The sequence below is a fragment of the Solea senegalensis genome, linkage group LG16, assembly GCF_019176455.1.
Source record: "Solea senegalensis isolate Sse05_10M linkage group LG16, IFAPA_SoseM_1, whole genome shotgun sequence".
Taxonomy (NCBI): domain Eukaryota; kingdom Metazoa; phylum Chordata; class Actinopteri; order Pleuronectiformes; family Soleidae; genus Solea; species Solea senegalensis.
In genome coordinates this window covers 4963157-4983659 of record NC_058036.1, presented here as the reverse complement: position 1 = coordinate 4983659, position 20503 = coordinate 4963157, and the positions used below count along the sequence as shown (strand labels likewise).

General features: G+C 42.0%; 3 protein-coding genes across 3 annotated transcripts in view; 2 read left to right on the top strand and 1 right to left on the bottom strand.

Moving 5' to 3' along the window:
- Window positions 1-3438, top strand: part of LOC122783076 (fibroblast growth factor receptor-like 1) — a 28551-nt gene extending 25113 nt beyond the window's left edge. Inside the window, exons 6-7 of the mRNA XM_044047723.1 lie at window positions 602-955; window positions 2019-3438. Coding sequence (XP_043903658.1) covers window positions 602-955; window positions 2019-2470 — 806 coding nt within the window. The 3' untranslated portion in view covers window positions 2471-3438. The remainder of the gene's footprint in view (window positions 1-601; window positions 956-2018) is intronic.
- An 803-nt stretch (window positions 3439-4241) lies between these two features.
- tacc3 (transforming, acidic coiled-coil containing protein 3) lies at window positions 4242-9700 on the bottom strand. Its single transcript, XM_044047722.1, has 15 exons — window positions 9593-9700; window positions 8265-8430; window positions 8007-8157; window positions 6933-7917; window positions 6699-6841; window positions 6207-6265; window positions 6001-6131; window positions 5814-5898; window positions 5603-5728; window positions 5311-5378; window positions 5192-5235; window positions 4935-5095; window positions 4732-4838; window positions 4532-4652; window positions 4242-4435 (listed from the first exon to the last, which is right to left on the bottom strand). Exons 2-15 carry the CDS (start codon window positions 8427-8429, stop codon window positions 4370-4372), a joined length of 2412 nt encoding a protein of 803 aa, XP_043903657.1. The 5' UTR covers window position 8430; window positions 9593-9700; the 3' UTR covers window positions 4242-4369.
- Window positions 9701-10299: 599 nt separating this feature from the next.
- Window positions 10300-20415, top strand: kif15 (kinesin family member 15). The gene is made up of 35 exons (XM_044048216.1): window positions 10300-10424; window positions 10567-10597; window positions 11394-11580; window positions 11707-11783; window positions 11898-11935; window positions 12043-12140; window positions 12243-12422; window positions 12575-12784; window positions 12881-13006; window positions 13411-13533; window positions 13637-13784; window positions 13882-13973; window positions 14064-14273; window positions 14440-14617; window positions 14702-14843; window positions 15274-15415; window positions 15513-15680; window positions 15755-15883; window positions 15975-16080; window positions 16165-16330; window positions 16416-16566; window positions 16719-16804; window positions 16902-16980; window positions 17063-17149; window positions 17237-17332; window positions 17446-17568; window positions 17650-17796; window positions 17879-17974; window positions 18066-18230; window positions 18434-18534; window positions 18640-18706; window positions 18799-18836; window positions 18931-19063; window positions 19722-19853; window positions 19945-20415. The coding sequence occupies exons 1-35, from the start codon at window positions 10406-10408 to the stop codon at window positions 20017-20019; spliced, it is 4146 nt and encodes a 1381-aa protein (XP_043904151.1). The 5' UTR covers window positions 10300-10405; the 3' UTR covers window positions 20020-20415.
- Window positions 20416-20503: the final 88 nt, after the last annotated feature.

Sequence of the window (20503 nt, the reverse complement as noted above, 5' to 3'; positions counted from 1 at the left end):
TGCAGTTGTGTCCTATGACCAACAGCTGCACAGATGTCGTTCTCTGTGTTGCAGTTTCTTTTGCACTTTTCTGGCACAAACACTGACCTTGTCACGACCAGTAGTCCTTTAGAGAACCGAAGCCCAGTCCTAATGAGGCATAACCTCATTTCTCAGGCTCTCTGGTTAATGTTAGGATTATGATTTGAATTGCTAAATTGTTAGGTTAATCGTTTAGTTGGGCTGTCTAAATGAATGGAAGTCAATGTAGTGTCTTTGCAAGAATGATTGTGCAAACATGTGTGTGTGTGTGACTGAGTGAGTATGAGAGAGAGAGAGAGGTAGGTTGTCCAACTCATAGACCCTTCACCCAATCTGGAGCTGATTAAGTCCCAGCTGTCTGCCAGACCCCATGAGAAATGCGTGCTGTACAACCAGGAGCAAAGAAAGAGAGGAAACTAATCACACATACTTCTTGTGTTACATGTGGTATTCCTCCTTCTCCGTCAATTATAAGTTCTAAGCCTGAGGCTAATAACGGTACAGACATCCTCTTAGACCTCTTCTCTCCAGGCTGTCATATCAGAAGATAAGTTTTCACTGTGTGTGTGTGTCTATGCAGAAAGGACAAACTCCAAGCCGGTTTTGACAGGCACCCACCCCGTCAACACGACAGTGGACTACGGGGGCACCACATCGTTCCAGTGCAAAGTGAGGAGTGACGTTAAGCCCGTGATTCAGTGGCTCAAGCGCTTGGAGACTAACGAGGAGAACCGCTACAACTCCACCATCGAGGTGGGGGACCACCGGTTTACGGTGCTGCCTACGGGTGAGGTGTGGTCGAGGCCCGACGGCTCCTACCTCAACAAGCTGCTTATCACGCGCGCCAAAGAGGAGGACGCCGGCATGTACATCTGCTTAGGCGCCAACACCATGGGCTACAGCTTCCGCAGCGCCTTCCTCACTGTGCTGCCAGGTGAGATTCACGTCGCTGCCACACCAGTCACACAGTCACACTGCGTAGCAGACAGACGATTCACATTAGTGCACAAAAAACAGACGGTGCTAGATGAGGACGACAGACGACAACAACGCGACGCTCAAAAGCGGCAATGCGCGTCGCTTCGTCAGCGCAACCGTGTCACTGTCGGCAGAGAGTTGCACAGACGGAGAGATTGCCTCAGGTCATGTGTTGTATATGAAACATGAGACTAAGCAGGACAGAGAGCGACAATCCCAAAACATAAATATTTTTAGAACCTGCGGATGAAACTCAATCATCTCAGTCCCTGCAGCTTGTCATGTTATGAACATGGAAGATTGAGCTCAAAATGGGTTTAACATTTAAAACATAGAGCATTTAGGCTGCTTTTTGTCCCCATTACTATGTTAAAATGTTAAAGAATATGCACTATTTAGTCAGGAGTATAAAGTTTTCAATTTTCACCATATATGAACACACCTGAGCAAAAAGTATGAAATATTTTTTTTTTTTAAATCATATTGAATTTGTGAAATATGGAAATCACACTGGCGTCACACTGGCGAACTGTCCAGGGTGTACCCCGCCTATCGCCCTATGTCAGCTGAGATTGGCACAGCACCCCCCGCGACCCTTGATGATGGATGGATGGATGGGTGGAAATACGTCACAGTTCAAAGTTCGCTTGGCTTGTTTTTATGAACAAAAATAAAAGAAAAACAATTTTTGTGATAATTATCGCTACTCCACTTAAAAAAAAGAAAGAAAACATGCTTTAAAATGAATCGTAACATTGACTCAACGACACATAAGAAGATGAAAAAATGCATTTTGTAAAGCCTGAAGATGTTACCGATAAACACACACCACCAGGGCGTCCATGTATTATTCCTGCTGCAATTTACAGAGACTAAGGGTTAAATGTTGAAACATCTTTGGTTGTTTTCTGAACTAAATAATTACATGAATCCATAATGAGGAAAGCCAGAGCTGATTTAAAAACATTCTAACTATTTTTGTGGTCCTTTCTCTTTTTTTGATTCCCTCCTTTTTGCAGACACAAAGCCACCCGTCCCACCCGTCTTCTCACCAGCCTCCAGCTCCCTGCCCTGGCCTGTCATCATTGGCATTCCCGCTGGAATCGTGTTCATCTTTGGCACAGTGCTGCTGTGGTTCTGCCAGAGCAGAAAACACTGTCCTCCTCCCAGCGCTCCCGCCACAGCAGCAGCAGCAGCAGCAGCACAGGTTCTGCAGAGCTCCCACCGGCTGCCGTATCGAGAGCGGGACAGAGGCTGCGTGGCTTCTTCTTCCTCGAGCCCGGAGAAAGACTGCGTGAGCTCCATGAACTATGAGGAGTACCTGGCACAGCAGCAGCTACTCCTCAACCAGGGAGGACCAACGATACCCCCTAAAATCTACCCCAAAATCTACACAGACATTCACACGCACACTCACTCTCATGTGGACGGGAAAGTGCACCAGCATCAACACATCCATTTTCAGTGTTAGCCTCAGTGCCGACTACTTTCCATTAACTGCTCCGGTATCTCGGAGGGAGTTTGCATTGTAGACAGAACAGCAGTGTCAAATACCTGGCATTACTCCTAATAATAATACTGATAATAATAATAATGATAATAATACAAAGGGACTCTGAAACAGTGGCCAGTGACACACCTTGTGTTCTTGAATCCTGTCTTCCATATACGGTGCTTTTTCACCGTCAGATCGTCTCACCACTAAAACCCATTAATCCTTGTTGTGCACATGAGACAAAAAAAAAAAAAAAAAAAGAGGACAAGGAGATCTTGAGCTTGTGAGTTGAACTGCGGCTGTTAAGACCGACTGGAAGGTCTACCTCCTGAGCAGCTGATTTTTTTATTTTATTTTTTGCATTTTTCTACTAGAAAACGGGAGGTTTTACCTTTCACGTCGTCAGCCGTTGGAGCGCAGGAGGTTTTTGTAAGTCCTGCGCGGTGATGAAGATAAATGGTACTCAAGATTTACAAAAGGGCTGGTTTTATGCTCCTACTCAGGTATTCCTTTTGTTATTGTTTAAGATGCATAATGTTTTGGATTGCTGACCACTATCCTTTATGTTACCATTCTCCACCCCTCACTTCTGCACCATGTTAAAGGTGACATGTTGATAGCCTGTCTGTGGCGTGCGAAAAAACACGCCTAAAGACTGCATTGGCACGGAAAGACCTGTGACTGTCATTCAGCCCCGTAGGTCGGCTCCCGTCACTCGTCAGTAGCATGTTGAGATGAACCAGCAGAGGATGAGTCTGCTGCTTTGACCGCCGCAGTATCAACCCCACAGTATATGAAGCTGTAGTCATTCATAATCAAAGTGAGTCATGAATATTTAATTTATTTTGCTAAAAAAAAAAATAAGTGTACCAAAAGTTTATTTTTCAAAGTAAGGCGTTTTACATATCTGTAATGTTATTAAAGTATACTGTTGTTGTATAGTGCATTTTGAGTACTTTTTAAAATCACATTTAGTTCCTTCTTGTATAATGTGCTCTGAACAACTCAGTCTAAAAACGTTTGATGGTTCGATTAAATAACTTGAAACCAAGTGCAAATCTCCGCCATCTTCTGGAGGACACCCATGGACGTCCTTTGAAAACAAAAGGCGTAAAAGTCCTTGTGGACATCTTCAGTGACAGTTCCCGTCCTGAAGAATTGGGTGCTGTGGAGGTTGTGGACCCAGACAGGTCAGCTTTCTTCTTTTTGTGCCAGGTGAAGTGTCTGCCGAGGGTGACACAGAGGGCAGCCAGCAGCGGGACAGAAGTTACCTGGGATGAATGACTGAATAGATTCAGCGGAGACACAAGAGCAGCCTCACAGTCCTTTTTAGATGAGTGATGGCCCCTGCAAGACTACACCCAAAGACCAGCATCTTTTCTCCATTTAAGTGAATCAACCCTCTCTGCATTCAACTCTGATCTAGGTAGGATTTCCTTTCACCATTTAGAAGCGTATTGTCCTGCTCTGGGAGTGATTTGACAGGAGCCTGCGTTTGCTCAGGAAAGAAGGGGAGCATTGTGTCGGACAAGCTCTTGTTCTGTTGGAAACGTTGCCGAATGAGGATGATCTGTGGCTCCAGACGGAGAGGCGAAGTGTATCGTGTGTTTAAAACGACGCAGAACAAAACATTTCATACTTCAGCCATGTTGGTACCACTTGTAACGCGTTCAATGCAATATTCAGTCAAGTTTCAAGTAATGCAACACTGCCCCCTAGTGCTGGAAGGACACCAGTCATGCAGGAGTTAAATCATCATCTTTATTAGCCTTTACAGTATTTTTAAGAACATTGAAAAAGACGAAATAGTGAACATGAACAGGACACAAACAAGGAAAAAAAGTAGTCAGGAATCAAGAGTATTTACAAACAAGCCTAAACTCTCTGGACTTTGGTGATAAGTTCATCACAAAGTTTGGTCAGCTCTTCGACCTCCTTTTCCTAAAGGAGAGAGAGAAAAATAAAGAAGAGACATTAGACTAGAGAATACTTCCATATTCAAGACTTTTACAGCTAAACACAAACATGCTCGCTCACCTTTTGGTCCAGACTCTTGTCTAGTGACTGCACCTTCAGCTGCTCCCTGCGCAGCTGGGCCTGTAGAGCCGAAACCTCAGCCTTGTACCTGGACTGTACCTCAGAGATTTCTCGGTTTGCGCTGAGGACGAACGATAGAATGAGTCGCCGCAGGTGCTGTAAATTTAAGTGTTAACGGGACAGAGTTCCGTCTTTCTTACCAGGCAATTTTCTCATCAGCGTGGGCTTTGAGGGTCTGGTAGCGCTGCTCCTCCTTTTGGATCCGAGTTATGCAGCTTTGAGCGCCGGCTTTCAGATTCTCTTCATTCTGGGGGGGGAAACAACAAACAGATTTAAAAAAAAACCACACAAGCCAAACTCACCACAGCTTTTGTGAAATCACAATATGCGCCAGGTGTCTAACCTTTTTGTAGCCCTCGATCATATCCTTGTACTTCTGCAGTCTTTTGAACAGCTCGGAGCACGATCTCTCCATGGAGTTCAGGTCACTGGCCACTTGCTCCTTCTCCAGCAGCGCCTCATCGAGCCTCATCTGTGCCATTCCTTTGTCCTTCTCCTGATCATCTAAAGAGCAACAACATTAAGAAATAACTTTTTAAGTACACATTCCCCTAAAGAAAAATGTAAATAAATAAACTTGTAAGTACATTTCCAACTTACCCTTCATTTTTGCCATCAGAAGCTCATATTCTGCCAGCCTCTTCCTGCAGAGAAAAACAAATGTTTTAAAAACATTTCATCACTTAAACTCCCCCCCCCAAAAAAAATGCACACCTCACCTCATTTCTTGACCGTCGTCGAGTAGATTTTTATACTTTGCACACCATCGTTCCTCGTTTTCCTTTCCCTGTTTGAGAGAATAAAGTAATATGTCATTATTGGTGGAAGTAAACGTTACAGACAATAAATATTTCTTCTGTTATCAAATAAAATGCTTAGGTCTGTAAAAAGTTAAAATGAGTTGAGCTTTTCAGATGTGAAAATACTCTAGTTTCTTTGTTCCTTTATGGCAGTAAACTAAATATCTTTGAGTATGTTGTCATTTTAAGCAGTTATCTGAGCAGGACGTACTTCTGCCTGGACTCTGGCGACGATTGCGTCCATGTCTTTCTGACTGTACTTCAGCACTTCAATAATGGAGTCTTCCGCGTTTGCTAGTTGTGGGAAAGTAGGGACGAGGTTCTTGAGGACTGGAGTCTGGAAGACAGTCACATAAGTCAGGTTAGGATGTGAAGCTACAGTGCGCCGGACTCACAGTCGCATTGGTTTAAGAGTGGCTTACTGGAGCTGCAGCGTCGATCAGTTTGAAATCATAGTCGTGTGGTCTCTGCGTTGCCTCTTTTTCTGTCGTCTGTGGAGCTTCAAGGCTGAAATAGAAATAAATTGGTCCAAGTGGTTACACATTGCCTACACATGTCCATCTAGTGGCAGCAGCAGCAAGTAAAAGTGAAAACATAAGTATGTTATACCGTGAGGAAAAGGCAGCAGGACGAGGGACGTGGGTCGGACCAGCAGCAGAAGCAGACTTCTTTGGACTCTCTCTGAGGAGCGGGTCGAATTTAAGATACAAGGATTGTTTCCTCAGCGCAGATTCCTTGAACTGTCGACAGAAATTTTTATTAGTATTTAAATAGCTTTAGGTCATACAATTAAATAATAAAAAGTAAGTACTCACATTGCTGGATCCAAACTGTTCAAGGTAGTCCATTTGTCCATCAAAATCACTGCCCATGACTAGAGACAAATATCTGAGGTTAACTTTAATAATGTTGGCTCTCAGTTCACTGTTTAAAAACTGTAAAACTCCAGGTTAAAAAACTCAAACATTTAGATGGGTTTCTTGGTGTGAAATATGAATATACTACCATAAGAAATTGTGTAGGTTTTTAAGTGAATAACTGGTTTAAAAAAAGGCTTTTACATGTACTTCAGTCCAAGGGCCTCGCTTTGTAGAGGCTGCCGAGTTTAAAAGCCGACAGAGTTTTTACATGCTTTGTTTGCAAAAGGCCACAGTAGTTTTATGATGCTTTTGGGGAGAGGGAGGCATGAGAGGTAGAGTCGTCCATTTGCTGCACTCTGTTAAAGCATTTGATGTCACTAATTCTTAAAACGATGAAAAAAAACAACAACACAACACTGAATGCAGTTGTGGCCAAAGATTACTTACAAACTGTTCCAGGAACAAAACTGTCAGTAAAATCAAACAGCGCAGCCTCCGACTTCTGCTCAGGTTGACACAATCCGGAAAGTTCGGGAAGACTCGGCACAGCTCCTATGTCATGATCGGGGGCAGCAAGTCTGGGTTCATCACTGCAAAAAAAATAAATAAATAAAGATTGAGAAAAATAAAGAACTGCTGTAAATAAACGCTTGGCATACGCAGAATAAAACAAACACATACCATGCTGGTGATACAGCTTCCTTCTCCATTTGCTCTGGAATGGCAGCTTCCATGCGCACGGGACTGGGTTTCTTGCTGCACTTGGGAGAATTGTCCATGCTTGCTTTCGTTCCAAATGGATTGAAGTCAGGTGCTGGATTTGCATCTTTAGATTTTGCACCCGGTGGCCTCTTGCCAAATTTCTTGGGCGGTCGCCTCTGTTTAACCTCACCTCCATCGTCGAAATTGAACTCGAGCTTGACTGGACCTTCCTTGACTGGGGCAACATCTGGCTGGGATTCGGCAGCTGGAGCCTTGGCTGTAGTCGTGGATATTGGCACCACTGTGGCTATTGGTTTCGCCTCGGGCTGAACAGGCAACTTTTGAGCCACCACGTCTGGGACGTGGACAGTATCTGCACGTTTAGCTTCCTGTATTTGTGGCTCCTCAACAAGTTCATTATTGTCTTGCAATTTTCTTTCAAGCGCGGGTGAATTCGGGATTTTTGGGCCACCAGATTGGAAAGGGTTAACTGAATCAAGGTTGTCAAAATCCAAGTTGTACAAGCCTTTGGCAGGCAGAGGGGCATCTTCCACAAAGCTGCCCGAAGCTTTGTCTCCATCGGCATTTGAAGTTGTCAGAGTGTGCTGTTCTACGTCAGGCGTGGCAGTGCGCGAGTCTTGCTCTTCAACGGTTGGGATGGCTACCACTGTGACCACGCTGCTCTCTGTGGAGCTGATGTTGGTGGAGTTGTCAACCAATGAGTTTTCCACAGATGCAGTGAAAGGAAGCGTCTCATCCAAGGCTGATTCCACGTTATTCTCTGGTCGTGTGTGCTGAGGCACACTCTGATCTGCAGGAGGGCTTTTAACAGTTGGTCTTGCAGGAGACAGAACCATCTTATTAGAGCACTGAAAAGGATTCATAGCGTCAAGGTTGTCAAAATCCAGTTGATAGCCTCCTTTGCTTTGTATTGGCATGTCGTCATCGGGAAAGGACGACACTTCTGTGGAAAAGGTTTAGGGGTTGTGAATTAATTTTTCAGCTTTAAAAAAAGAAAAAAGACATTCAAGTTGAATCATTTAAATAAGTTACCAGTGTCCTTCTGTGGCAAATCCCACGTTGTATCCAAATTTACAGGCTCCATTGCTTTGGTACACTCATCCACACTGGTCATCTTCATCAACTTACTTGGAGACACAATTCTCTTGGTCATGGGGTCTCTCCTCGGAGTCTGAAAACAAACCTGCACATGACAGATATAGAAGGAAAATTAATTACAATGTCCAGTCGTCCAAACAGATTTGTCAGTCTTTTTTCTCAATCACCTCAAAATATAAAGTGATTCAATACCTTCGACCCCTTTGGCACAGTCTTACTGGGCAGGTTCTCGGTCTGACGCAGGATCGAGGGCCTGCCAGTCGGCTGATCCAGGGCAAATATGTCGTTATTTAAGCTGCTGTGTTTTCCTCCAGGGCAGAACCCACGATTCTCATCATTCACTTCGACAGAACTCATCCTGTAAAAGCAGAGAGATGAACTGGGTTGACTCGACTGCGCTCGGAGGGAGGCGTCATCCTGAAAAGCTGCACACAGCTGATAAGACACGTTTGGTGGTGGATTTTTCTGACACGTGGGTAAATTATTATCTCCACACAAGTATGTGACGCACACACACACCAGAATCAGGACAAATGTGATTCCACCATTATTAACTTCTTATATAAGAGTAAAAGCGCATCATTTATATAGGACATATAAATACTGAACCATGATCACTTGAGTTTAAATTATTGTTGGCTTGTGTGAGCTTATTGCAAACACTGAGGTATAAGAAATCATTTTAGTGCAGCTTGACTGCAGCATAAAATACAAAATAACGTGAGTCAGAAACAATGCTGTTACACAGTCTCTCCACCAGGGAGCAGTGTCTTTAACTTGGGAGTTCACCTCTTGCTCACAGTGATCATTAGTTATGCTCAACATTCTTAAATGGTCACACACTGTCATGTGGTCCGTGAAGTCTCCAGAATAATCCATTAAATTATCATGAGATATACAATTTAGAATCTTTTTGCAAAAAGGGATTAGAATACACGAAAAAGTAAACACTACATTTTATTTTGTAAGAAGTGATCTTTGTGGACATAGCGAGACATCTGAGGTACACACACACGGTTTATACATAATCTGAACATTGTCAGGGACGACTCAAAACTGACTAGTCGACTGGGGCCAATTTCATATCTGTGACGTCATTTAGACTAGTACAAATGGCAGATTTATGGAACTGTAATTTTGACTAGTGACAATGACATAGCAGATATCGGTAGTAAATATCATGTCTAGCCCTTGGTTGTGTTTGCTCGGACGTGTGCAGCAGTTTATTAAAGACTAAAAGACTAGTAACTTTTCAGGAGAACTTGGTAACCAACAGAACTTTGACAATAAAGTCACACAAAAACGGTTCTCGGTTACTATACACTAATAGACGGCGAACGTTACGCGCAGTTACATTAGCATGCGCTATAATAGCCACGTAGCTGACAAGAGGATTAACGTTTGGACCCCGTAAAATTACGGAAAGCAATGGGAAAATCCGTTATCACGTTGACAAAATGACAGCATTGAATTTGCGAGGCGTAAACGAGAAAAATGATCACTCATTGCTCACCACCTACCTCAAACAAATTGGGACGCAGTTGGCAGAGAGTGTGGAGGAGCTACAAGTCTGGTCGAGGAGACGCGACCCTTTGACTCACTCTTGCCTCCTCTCCTCTGTTTTTCAGCCGTTTGGAATTTAAAAGTCTTGAAATGCGCCAATGAAATCGCGGGCAGCGTTCAAAGCAAACGCGCTTCCGCGTTGAGCGACAAATCACGTTGAAGAGTCGATATGCGGCTGCGCGCAAACTCCAAAGACGATACAAACAACAAGATAGTAAGCGCATTCAAAACAAAATGACGTCTATCCCGCATCAAAGGCTGAACCTTGTACCTTCTTGAATTTTTCTCCATTATGTTTCAAAATGTCTCCATAACTACAACATAGATTTCATATTCACAAATCCATGTTTTTTTTTTATATAAATATGTATTTTGTTTTCTTATGTCCCCCATGCTTATTTTTTGTATATATTTTTATTTTTATTTTAATCTCAGGTTTTGTTGTTGTCTTTGTCTGTTTGTTGATTTCATACTGTATAATCTTTTGGTCAATCTTTAATAAAATAAATAAATAAATAAATAAAATCCAAACTTGATTTGAGCCCGGAAACACATCTTTGACTTGACCTCGAGTCGTTGCCTTTTTGCTCCAGTAGATGTCGCTGTGTAACTCTACTCTGCGGTGTTTAAAAAAACAAAGAAGAAGAGTGCAGAGGCAGGATCTGCCCGCCAATTTTAAAGGATGTAAACAGACTCGTTCCTCTTCACGATCGAGCTGCTATGCAGGCAGCTAATTTCACCGCATAACAGCGAATATTTCTCTGTCAGACATGAATTTCAATGGAAAAGGTAGCGTATTAAACATGTTTCTAATACTACTGTCTTTTTATTTTGCTATTGGGAAACACATTTGCACTTTTTCAGCAGCGTAAACAATGCTAGTCTGTGTTGTTGGCTAAACACAGTTGTGTCGTGTTTTTTTATTTTACAGGATCCGGCGATTCAAGCCACCTCGCTGCCAGGTAATGTTTCTTTTTGAGGATATTCTGGGGGGCAGGGGGGGTTCTGGCACATAATGTGCTACGTTGCTAACGGTAACTTTACGACAAGGTGACGCTATAGTTTTATGTATGTTTTACGCATACAAATACGATACATATACAGAAAACTGTGATGTTGGGGAAAGAAACTGAAAGTTGCAGTTGCGGCTGAGGTACAGCAGTGATAATAATTTTATATTTATTTGGTCCTGGCTCTGGGGACACAGAGCAAACCTGACCCATATGAGAAAGTTATTGATCTTTTATATAAATAAAATGGATTTGACTTGAACATTGTTTTGCTGTAAATGGGGAGAGTAAAAGAATGTGCTGTAGTCCCATAAAAAGATCAACAACTTTCTAACTGTTACAGTTTCACATCAGTTGATATTGATAATTATGATAATTGAAGACTACGTTTTGCTCCTGAGTAAAATGAAAATAAACCAATTAATGAATGTGGTTTTAAACAAAGCCGATCTGCTTTGTAAATGTTGTCCTTATGTACTTAGAAATGTGTTGATCTAATGCCAAAGATAAGGGCAGTCTGACAACATGGTTAACTGCTTAACATATTGTCATTACTGGCTCCTGTGACTTTAAAATAAGATCAGAACACAATTTATCTGCTGTTCTTGTTAACACTGAAACAATCTGTATGTAATTTGTTTTCTGGTTATCTCCCTCTCCAAATAGGCAGTGAGCTGAACACTGTCATCTGCTGTTTTTTTATTTTTTTAGGTTTCAAATATTTTAATATTATTTTCTGTTTTTGCAGTGGTGACGGTGACTCCATCAAAGTTTTTGTGCGAGTGCGACCTCTGACCCAGGGCACCGGGCTGACCACAGATGGAGATCAGAGTCTGTGTCTCACAGTCACTTCCCCAAACACCATCCGTCTACTCTCAAAACCTGAGCCGAGAACCTTTACCTACGATTATGTTGCTGATATGGACACATCTCAGGTTGGTAGCATATAGTTATTCAACAACAACATACAGTCGTACAACATACAGCACAACTGACCTGGTCAAACCAGCTCAAATGATTAATAATCACCTGATTCTGGTTTATTTGTTATTCTTTGGCAGGACTCTGTTTTCGCCAGTGTGGCTAAGAATATAGTTGAATCTTGCATGAATGGGTACAATGGTACCATATTTGCCTAGTAAGTGGTCTTTGTTATTTTTTGCTGTATGAAATAAAGAAAAATATTTCATGACACAACCACTCAGTGGGGCTCCCATTACATTCTGTCATGACGTTCCTCTTGTTTCTGCAGTGGACAAACTGGCTCAGGGAAAACTTTCACCATGCTTGGTATGCATTCAGTATATTCATTTGTACATTAAGCACGATATACATTCTTTTACATGAAAACTGTAGATCAAATAAAGTGACACTGACTCTTCAATCTCTCAATCCAGGACCATCTGAGTTGGATAATTTCACAGACGAACTCCGGGGGGTTATTCCTCGAAGTTTTGAGTACCTGTTTTTTCTCATCAACCGAGAAGTGGAAAAGGTGAGCATGCGTCATGTCATGTCAAATAAGTGCTGTGCTTCTTTTCGATCTATTTTAATTAACTATTTTAATTTCTCTCTCCCTCTCTCTCTCTTTTGAAAGTCCCCCCAGTCCAAGAGTTTCCTTTGCAAATGTTCCTTTATTGAGATCTACAATGAACAGATTTATGATCTCCTGGACACAGCCTCAGCCAGTCTCTTCCTCAGGGAGAACATCAAGAAGGGCGTATTTGTTGAGGGAGCTGTGGAAAAGTTTGTCAACTCAGCTGCTGAAGCGTATCAGGTCAGTATCGCTTACCTGTTACATAGATGAAACACAGTTCCTATGCACGTTGTCTCTAACTTCACCATGTTAGAGTCTGAAGGTAAAAAAAAAAGTAATATTGAGCTGTAGAAAGTGTGTGGGTTTACACAGAACTTGTTGAAACTCCTTAGGTGCTGTCTATGGGCTGGCGTAACCGACGAGTGGCCTCCACCTCGATGAACCGCGAGTCTTCTCGATCTCATGCAGTGTTTACCATGACGTTGGAGTCCAAAGAGTGCATCAATTCAGTGGTGAACATCCGAACGTCTCAGCTGAACCTGGTGGATCTGGCAGGATCTGAGAGACAGAAAGACACACACACAGAAGGCTCCAGACTCAAGGTGATGCTTTATTCGTGTACACTTTCACACACAAGTGCTACGTGCTCAATTTCTGTCCCCGCTAACAGCTGTCGTCTGCACGGCATGTCTTTCCAGGAGGCGAGCAGTATCAATCGCTCTCTCATGTGCCTTGGTCAGGTGATCATGGCACTGGTGGACGTGTCCAATGGGAAGAACCGACACATCTGCTACAGGGATTCTAAACTCACCTTCTTGCTCAGGGTGATTATCATTATCTGTCATTGCAGAATACACTGACATGCATTTTATGTACAGTTGTGTTTTCTGAGGTTGTTCAAACTGTATAATTCAACTTCCCTTTCATTAAGACATTATATGTACAGTAGGTTTTTGATAACAAACTCTTGGAACAAATATTGATGGTTATGTGTGGTGCTGGGTCTTTAACCTATTTAATGAAGTTCATTGAACTAATGGTTTAATGGTCTAAAATCGTAAAATGAGTTTGGTTTGTCTGGAGATTTTTTTAGGCCATAATGCCCACCCCTAGCTATGTGTTTTGAATTGAATTTCAAATTTCTTCTTTCTTAAATTGTTTTTAGTATTAGATATATATAATATAATTTGTTGCCATAACAATTTTCTTTTTTTGTTTGTTTTTTCAGGACTCTCTTGGAGGAAATGCAAAGACTTTCATCATAGCCAATGTCCATCCTGGTTCGAAGTGTTTTGGTGAGACATTGTCGACCTTGCATTTTGCCCAGAGAGCAAAGCTGATCAAGAATAAGGTATTTGTCGTCAAAGAGCAACTTAAAAACTATAATTAAATTTGATAATTTTAATTTGTAATTTGAGAAGACTCTCAGAACACGCTTGTTTTGTTTTTATCAGGCCATCATCAACGAGGACACACAGGGAAATGTGAGGCAGTTACAGGCTGAGGTGAAGAAGCTCAAAGAGCAGCTCGCGCAGGCGCTCGTCTCTCAGGCAGTGGATTATGGGAAAGATGTAGCCCCAGGAGGACCTGAACTCACCATGGGTAACAAAACATCACAGCATAATTTAAGCAGATTTTTTTAAATAAAATCTTTCCATTTCTGTTTTAACAAATGTATATTGTCTTTTCTCTCACCAAGGCCAGTCCATGAATATTCAACATGACATGTCTTATAAGCCGAAGTTTATGGCAGCCGTTCGTTTGTGGAAGAAGCGAGAAGAGGAGAAGAGGGTATGGAAAATGTCTGATTGTCCGTTATATTTGTGTGGTTGAAGAAACACTGATGCTGTTGAACTCACAGTTGTGTTTGACTCCACTCAGATTCTGCTTCATAAGGTGGCTCAGCTGGAGGAGGCTTGGGCACAAAAAGACAAGTTCATTCATTCCAGCCGAATGATTGTCAGGTTCAAAGAAGACCACATCTCTCGCCTGGAGTCAAAATTGAAGGCAGCACCAAACCTGTGGACAGACAAAGAGGCCCAGGGTCTGATTGACCAACTGAAAGAAGAAATTAAGATCTTGAAAGACCAGGTAATTTTTTTCAAAAAAGTATGCTTTTTGTACACAGTCTGTGTAAAAAGTAGTAAAAAGGACCTTAGTTTAATAGGTTTCTTTAATGGTCTGATTCTCTCCTCTGTACATTTTCAATTCAAAAATCTTCTCTAGTTTAAATTCGTCAACCTTTTTTGTGTTCAAGGTCGAACATCACCCTAAAATGACTCGATATGCAGCCGAGAACTTCAGCCTCAGACAGGAGAACCGGCATCTGCGTTCTCTTGAATCTGTGGTGACGGCTGAAGAAGTTATGGCCGAAGTTGCTGCTGAACTGGAGTCGGTTTTCCAGGCAGCTCTGGAGTCCGAACCAGTCACAGGGAGTAAGAGAATTATAATGAGTGACAAGGTTAATTCAATTTAAAGAATTCTTCAACATCGGCGTAATCTCTGACGTTCCTCTACAGCTTTAGGGACCTCCTCAACCCTCGGGGCAGCAGATGGTGTTTCGGCAGCTACAATAGAGAAGCTGAAGGCTCAGCTGCTTCAGAAACAGTCTGACTGGATGGCTTCTCTTCAGGCCTTTGAGGAGTACAAAGAAGTCACCAAGTAAGGATTCAGATTCACTGGAGAGAGAGAGAGAGAGAGAGACTCTCTTAAAGCATATTGACATGGATATTATACAGAAAAGCATAGCAGATGTTTTGGAACAAACTTTTCTGAAAGGTTGAAATTCAAGCCAAGAACATTTGCCGTCCTTGAAATGCAATAAGGATAAAACAGAGTGTACTGTACAGACGCTGTGTATGTTTCATGGACAACCATTCTTGTCAATAACTTCTGTCCCTTTAGATAAACGGTGTAATAAGACTCCCCTGAAGTACATCATTATTATTATTAATATTATAACACAGCTATGCTGTTTACACCACTGATGTTCATGTAAAGGTGGATTTGTTTTTATCTGATGCCTTCATCGGTACATAAGGCACATGTTGCAGACGTCAATGTGGTTTTTGGGTGGTGCTGTGTGTTCCAGGAAACAGATGTCTCAGTTGGAGTCTGAAAAAAGATACCTGGACAAGTACAACAGGCATCTGGAAAACATTTTGGAAGCTACAAATGCTTACAAAAAACAGGAGGTCTCCGAGCTGAACAGAATTCACTATGAAACTATAAAGGTGAGGAGAGTTTCCAGGCAAACTATAAACACGTGGATTGAATTGTGTTCAAATTAGTTTTCTTTCTTTTTTTCTTCTTCACAAATATCTCGACCAGATTCTCACCACGCCCACAAAAGCGTACAACTTGCGCTCCCGCCTCGTACCTCTCTCCAGTCCAGAGCACCTGAATGAGACGAGCACCACAGCGGATGAGATTTGGGAGGAGCAACCTCCTTCAGACATGGCTGAGTTGGCGCTAACAGAGGAACTGCGCCAAGTGCAGGTAAAGCAGTGTGAATTACACTCGGATGTGTTTATCTCAATACACACCATTAACAGCTCCTACTGTTTCACCAGGACCAAACCAGTCGTGTTCAGTCTCAGTTGAACGACGAGGAACTCAAGAACAGCAAGCTGTTGCAGCAAATTGCCAGACTTGAAGAGCAGATTGCTGTGATGTCACAAGAGTCCGGCCAAAAGGATAAGGTGGATAATTTCCTTCCGTTTCTTATTTACAGTTTTGTCTCGCTGATGTTTGACGTTATGTCTCTGTAACTGCTTGCGACGTGTTTTGCAGCAACTTTCTGCTGAGAGAGCGAGCAGACACAAAGGTCAGCTGGAACTGCAACACACAATTGAAGAGCTGCAACGGAGCCTTCAGTCTGAGCAACAAGCTGCACAGGGTGAGTTACCGGTCTGACCTGTGTTGTTAAAGCGTATCCGGTTGGGACAAGAGTTCCACGGTGATGACACTCACTGTCCTTCAGTTCTGAGGAGCGAGATTCGCGATCTACGCGTGGTGCTGCAGTCGTCCGACAAGGAGCTGGCCACCATGAAGAGCCAGTTAAAAGACGACCAGAGCGAGCGGCAGAGAGAGATGAGCCAGCTCTCCAGCAGTCTGATCAGTACACAGCTCCAACTTGACAAAGTCCAGTAAGCACGAGTGTCACGCGTTCAGTGGGTGGTGTGAACTGTTGTCGTGTCAGACCTATCCACAGCGACCGTGTCTTTATTCCAGGCTGGAGTGGGAGCAGCTTCTGGAGCAGCATCGGACGCTTCAGGATTTGTTCGACCAGCTTCAAGCTGAGACCAAATTTGAGGCTGATCAGGCGAGACAGCAGCTGCAGGACAGGCAGCAGGACGTTGACCAACTTAAAGCACAGCTCAAGGTCAGTGGAATCATGAATCACTTGTCTTCATTTTCACTCCTAAAATGTAAGCTGTGAGGCCTGCATCATCCGACGGTTGTTTTTAGCCTGTCTGTATACTATATCTGTCCCTATCTCAATAATATTAATATTTTGACCGTCTTTCACTCCAGGAATTGAATAATTCTCTGCAAAACGAGCAAGAGCACACAAGCACCCTGGTCTCACAGCTGAGAGAAAACAAAGAAAGCACATCAAAGTGAGTTTTGCACATCAGTCTATCCGTTGATGTCCGGAGCGTTGTCTTTTCATTAAGTGGTTACATTAATATGAGTGACCTTGGTGTGTGCCCTTAGAGAACTCACCGAAACTATGGAGCAGAATGCAAAGCTCAGAAAACAGGTCTCGGACCTGACGGCGCAAAATCAACAACAGGCAAGTTTAAGCAACAGTTTACATATTTGAAAAGCAACTGGACGTTGGTAACTAACCTGGTTTTTATCATTTCTGTTTGAAGGAATCTAAGCTTGTCGATCTTGAGCAAAATCTGACATCCAGCAGTGAAATCATCAAAGGCTTGAAGCAAAAGACTGAACAGGATAAAGTAAGATTTAGTGACTGATTCTCTCCCATTTCTTATTTAGATAGTTTGAATGTAACGGTCATAAATGCCTCTTGTTTTGTTCTACAGGATGTTGTTCTAGATCTGATGAATCAAACCAGAGACCTGCGCAGTGAGCTGAACCACACCGCTACTCATCTGTCGGGAGAAATCAAAGATATCACAGTACGGTCCTTTTTCCTTGCTACCTTTCTCACCCGTTTCCTTCATTTTACCACATCAGACCAGATGCACAGATGATGTCTGACTGTTTTCAATTATGCCTTTTCATCTTCTAGGCCAAATACAACGATGTGTGCCTTGAAAGAGAAGATTTCAGGGAGCAAAATGTCAAGAAGCAGACAGAAATCTGTGACCTGAGAGAAACATTAGAGAGATGTGTGGCATCCAACAAGATAGAGGTACCTCTAGATTAACCACAGGTCAATTAATGTTATGACACGAGTAACTTAATGGATAATCCACGTTGTGTTGTAACGTAGGTTGAAGTGTTGCAGGAGGAGGTGACTTACGCAACCGAGGAGGTTGAGAGACTCACTAAGGTTTTAGATGAGCAGAACAGCCTCCTCCAAACATCTCAAGAGCAAGCAGCCCAGAAGGACGTCATGATCGAGAATCTGAAGCAGAAGGTGACATTTAACATTCTCAGTGCAGAGAAAACACACTGAATAAAAAATGAAATGTAGTTGATAAAGTCTTATTATATACCAGGTGCTACAACAGCAAGAGGTGGTAGAGAAAACTATCCGAAGTGGAAGTTTCAAACCCCTTGTTGAAGCAACCGTCACACCTAAATCCTTACCGAGGGTAAAAAATGCCTTTAAAATTCTCACATGACTTATTTTTTCATGTGACTGACGACATGTTTTAAGGTCAAATTTTTCCTCTGCTTGTAAAGACTCCTCGTACTCCAGGCAGCTTCAGCAGAGATCTGACCCAGGTCCTGGAGAACCAGGAGAAGGAACTGGAGAACCGACGCTCCTCCATGTTGTCCATGGAGATTATTTTGACAGAGCTGAATGCAGAGAGGGCGGCCAAGAACGACGAGATCCAAAGGCTGAAGGTAATTCTTATTTTTATGTCAACATTAAAGTGACCTATAGCCATTGATTGATTTTCAAAAATGTGGACTGCCGTTTCTGGAACACCTAATATTATGTTCAATAGACATATCAAAAGAATTTGGCATGTTTATTCAATTTTAATGATATAATCCGCTGTAAATTACACCAAAAACTATGTATAATCTGTACTGACTCACTGTAGGCGCAGCTTACCGAGAAGGAGATGGTTCGACTGGAAATCCAGGCCTTGCTTGACAAGTTTTATACCAAGGAGAGTCAGCTGCCGCAGAACGGAAATAACAGGTCGGGCTTTATCATCCCGTTCTTCATGTGCCTCACATGTGCATCAGATCTGCTGCTGCTGTTGATGACAATAGGAAAATAAACGTTATCTTGTCATTTCATCAGGGATGAGTTGACCGACGCCATTAAAGAGTCCATTCTTAAAGAGCTCCAGGAGGAGAGGACAGGAAAGGTCTGCATCCATTTCTATGCTTCATTCATTGTTTTGTTATTATTCGAATGAAAAGTTTATTCAATACATGTTTCTTTATTGTTGATTAACAGAGCATCATAATGCAGAAGCTGACTGATACTCAGAAAAGGTAAGTGTCCCCCATGAAGAGTAGATTAATTCATGTTTTTTAAATGGCCCATCGTTATTTCATCGTCCTCGGCTTTTGCTGTGTTGCTGATCAGGCTCCAGGCGCAGGATTCCATGTTGGCTCAGTCTCAGACCTGCGTTCAAGAGCTGACCACTGAGCTGAGGAACCGCTGTCTGGAGCTGAGAGAGCTGAACCAGAGGATACAGGACGAGGAGAAACTGCTCCAGGTCAGAGTGACACTGACAAGACACCCTTTCACTAGCACTGTGTGATTTAGCTCTCCAGTGCTACGTGCACAGTGACAGATAACGAGATTAGAAACTGAAAACGACGTAGGACGCTTGTCTTTTTTTTTTATATATATATATATATATGGTACAGTCTGTAGGTGGCAGTATAGGCTCTTGGGAGATGGTGGCTTAGATGTCAAAATGTAATCTTTGAATATTACTTGAAAACACAGTGATATTGACTCACTTCCACACTGGTTGAACATCATTTTACACATTGCAGATATTAGAAGGGTATGGAGTAATGAGTTGATTTTTAATACTGAGCAAAATGTCTCTTCATAAGTTGAGATAAAAACAGCCCCTGTGCATATTCATGTTCCCCTAAAGAAGTTAACAAAAACATTTTAAAGTAATGTAAGTGCCATAAAGTCAAAAAACAAACTGTAAAAGTGGGGATGTTCTTTTACAAATTCTGGTACATAAAACAAAATAAAATTAGGAATAAAGTCTGACAATTAATGGATTCAGTACTTTTATTTGAGCAGTAGTGTGACATTTAAACAATATAAAAGCAACGACTGAACCATATGACACAAAAGTTGACAAGCAATGACCAAACTAACATAATCATCATCTTAATATTATGTCACAGGAGAACGAGGTTCTTCGTAAGCAGAACGAAAAGCTGTCGGAGGAGAACGGCAAACTTGTCGGGCACAAGAACCACAAGCAGAAGATCGAATATCTGGTCAAGCTTAAAAAGGACAACACCAAACTTCAAGAGGTAATTGACGGTTCCACTGGTAAAGGATGTTTTTCGTGTTGCTGCACTTTGCATAAATCAATTTTGTGCATATCTTTTGTTGATTTTAAAGGAAAACGAAAAGCTTCGAACAGAGATGAGCCTGATGCGAGACAACAGTGGATTTCCGCTGCTGGAGATGACCTAAAATTCTTCATTCATATTAATTTTCATATTTTTCTCAGTGAAGGTGAACTTTTATCTTTCCTTGACAAAATGTTTTGGGTTTTAAAGATACTCTGATTTATGTATGCTTTTTACATGTGATGTATGTTCATATTATTACACATTTTACAAATTGTTTTTATTCCAGGTCCATCTTTTATTTTTAAATGGAAATTACAACAATCCTGAATAACATCTTAATGTGAAAACATGATCATTCTTTTTTGGGTGCTAACTCCTGATGCTGTGATAGTGATTGGTGGCTGATCGTGATTTGTATCCGCAGTATTGCGATATGATGTCTTATTTTTTTCTTCTTTCTTGTTTAGCATAATGTACTTTGAACATACTGTAATTAAAAATATTTGTCTACCTCTAATTGGCTTTTATTTGTTATATCATAGCTGATGGTAATTTTCCTGAACATTTATTCACTCATTGCTATAATTAGCGCAAATGTATGTAAT

Excerpts from the sequence above, each read along its gene's own strand:
- tacc3 (XM_044047722.1), bottom strand. The coding sequence starts at position 8,429 with ATGAGTTCTGTCGAAGTGAATGATGAGAATCGTGGGTTCTGCCCTGGA. Across the intron at positions 8,158-8,264 it reads CTGTGCCAAAGGGGTCGAAG|GTTTGTTTTCAGACTCCGAG; the intron begins GTATTGAATCAC and ends TGTCATGTGCAG. Across the intron at positions 5,096-5,191 it reads TCTGATGGCAAAAATGAAGG|ATGATCAGGAGAAGGACAAA; the intron begins GTAAGTTGGAAA and ends GTTGCTCTTTAG.
- kif15 (XM_044048216.1), top strand. Across the intron at positions 16,567-16,718 it reads AACTTAAAGCACAGCTCAAG|GAATTGAATAATTCTCTGCA; the intron begins GTCAGTGGAATC and ends CTTTCACTCCAG. Across the intron at positions 17,797-17,878 it reads TCGAGAATCTGAAGCAGAAG|GTGCTACAACAGCAAGAGGT; the intron begins GTGACATTTAAC and ends ATTATATACCAG.